Source organism: Nematolebias whitei, chromosome 10 (genome assembly GCF_014905685.2).
Source record: "Nematolebias whitei isolate Nwh7 chromosome 10, NemWhi1, whole genome shotgun sequence".
Taxonomy (NCBI): domain Eukaryota; kingdom Metazoa; phylum Chordata; class Actinopteri; order Cyprinodontiformes; family Rivulidae; genus Nematolebias; species Nematolebias whitei.
Window position 1 is genome coordinate 3,126,442 of NC_056507.1, and position 1,533 is coordinate 3,127,974.

Consider the following 1,533-nt stretch of genomic DNA (forward strand, 5'->3'; position numbering starts at 1 on the left):
GCGAGTTATTCTGGGAAGCAGGCTGGATGACGAGAAGCGGTGGGCTTTTGAGCTGCAGTTGTGACCGTTAGACACGGATGTGTGATGATGCTGGAGAAAAGTCAAGGAACCAAGAACAGCATCATCTGAAGAGTGAGAGCTTCTAGTAACTAACATCCATCCATCCATATTTTCTGTTTGACAGACGACTTCACTGAAACCATGGACACGTTTACATTCAGGCACTGACCAACTGTGTAAAAGTCACCGTTTTTGTCTTGAACTGGTCTTTCTTACCCAGGTTGCTGTAGGTCGCGCTGCACTGGCTGGAGGCGGTGGAGTGGTTTCCATCATCCTCGGGCTCTCCGAGGCTGGTGCTGCCCTCGCTGGCTGAAACCGGTACAGCAACCTGGCTGGCATGGCCATCCTTGCCCTCCCCAAACACCAGGCCCAGATTTACTTTGGCAGGCAGAGGGATGACAGTCGGCAGCTCCCCCCGACTTCTGGCGCTGCTCGCTGGTACCTGGCTGCACATGAGACAGAAACAGCAAGACAGTTTTAGTTCTGCATCATGACATACTTGCCACTCGTAAATTCTAGGTATATTTTACTCATTTCTAGTAACTCGTCTCCTGCTCTTTTGGCAGCTTGTAATTCTGCTTTGCACAAGTCCCATCACAAAAAAACAGTCTATCACTTCCATAAAATGTGTGGAATAAAATTAGTCTGCTGTTCTGTGAAAAACAACGTGTGTAGCTAAAAACAATGTTTTTAAACACAACTCATTTAAAATGTAAAGGGAAGTGGAAGAAGGAGAGTGTGGTGAAACTATGTAGTCCTCAGCTGAGAGCTGACGTATTTACAACGAGGTGAGATGAACTTTAACCAAATCTGCCTCAGATCTGCTCCTGCAGTGATCTTTATTACGACTTGCAGACACTGAACATGTGATATGTCCTTTTACAACCCGAGACAATAAACTGACAGTGGCTGAATGTTTTCTACAGCAGATGTGGTCACGTCTTACAGCTAAAGAATGTTTCATTGCGTTATCACCGTGAGCCTAAACTGAGGAGAACTCGTGTCAGTGTCAACATCCTGAAGTTACATAAAGCTGATCCGCAGTGACTGCTTTAAATACTGTCCTTCCATTAATTTTGTGCACAAATACATAATTAAACTGTGTTTACATTACTATTAGTTAAAATTAATAACTAAATTTAATTTTAGACTCTTCCCATTGGCTCCCTGTAAAAGTCAGAATATACGTTAAATCTTACTTTGAACATACAAAGCTCCCAACAACCAAACTTCATCCTATATCTAATTGTATCATATTTTCACAGCAGAGCACTTTTCTCTAAGACTGCAGGTTTACTTGCGGTTTCTTGAGTTTCCTAAAAGTACAAGCGGTATGCAAATGTCATCATGACATACTTGATCATAATGGCATGCAAATATGAATGCATTGTACCAGTTATAGATATGGATATATACCAGTTATGGATATATACCAGTTATAGATATGGATATATACCAGTTATGGATATATAC

General features: G+C 42.1%; 1 protein-coding gene across 1 annotated transcript in view; it reads right to left on the reverse strand.

Moving 5' to 3' along the window:
* Window positions 1-1,533, reverse strand: part of peak1 (pseudopodium-enriched atypical kinase 1) — a 23,172-nt gene that overhangs the window by 13,173 nt on the left and 8,466 nt on the right. The window contains exon 2 of the mRNA XM_037683253.1: window positions 277-506. Coding sequence (XP_037539181.1) covers window positions 277-506 — 230 coding nt within the window. The remainder of the gene's footprint in view (window positions 1-276; window positions 507-1,533) is intronic.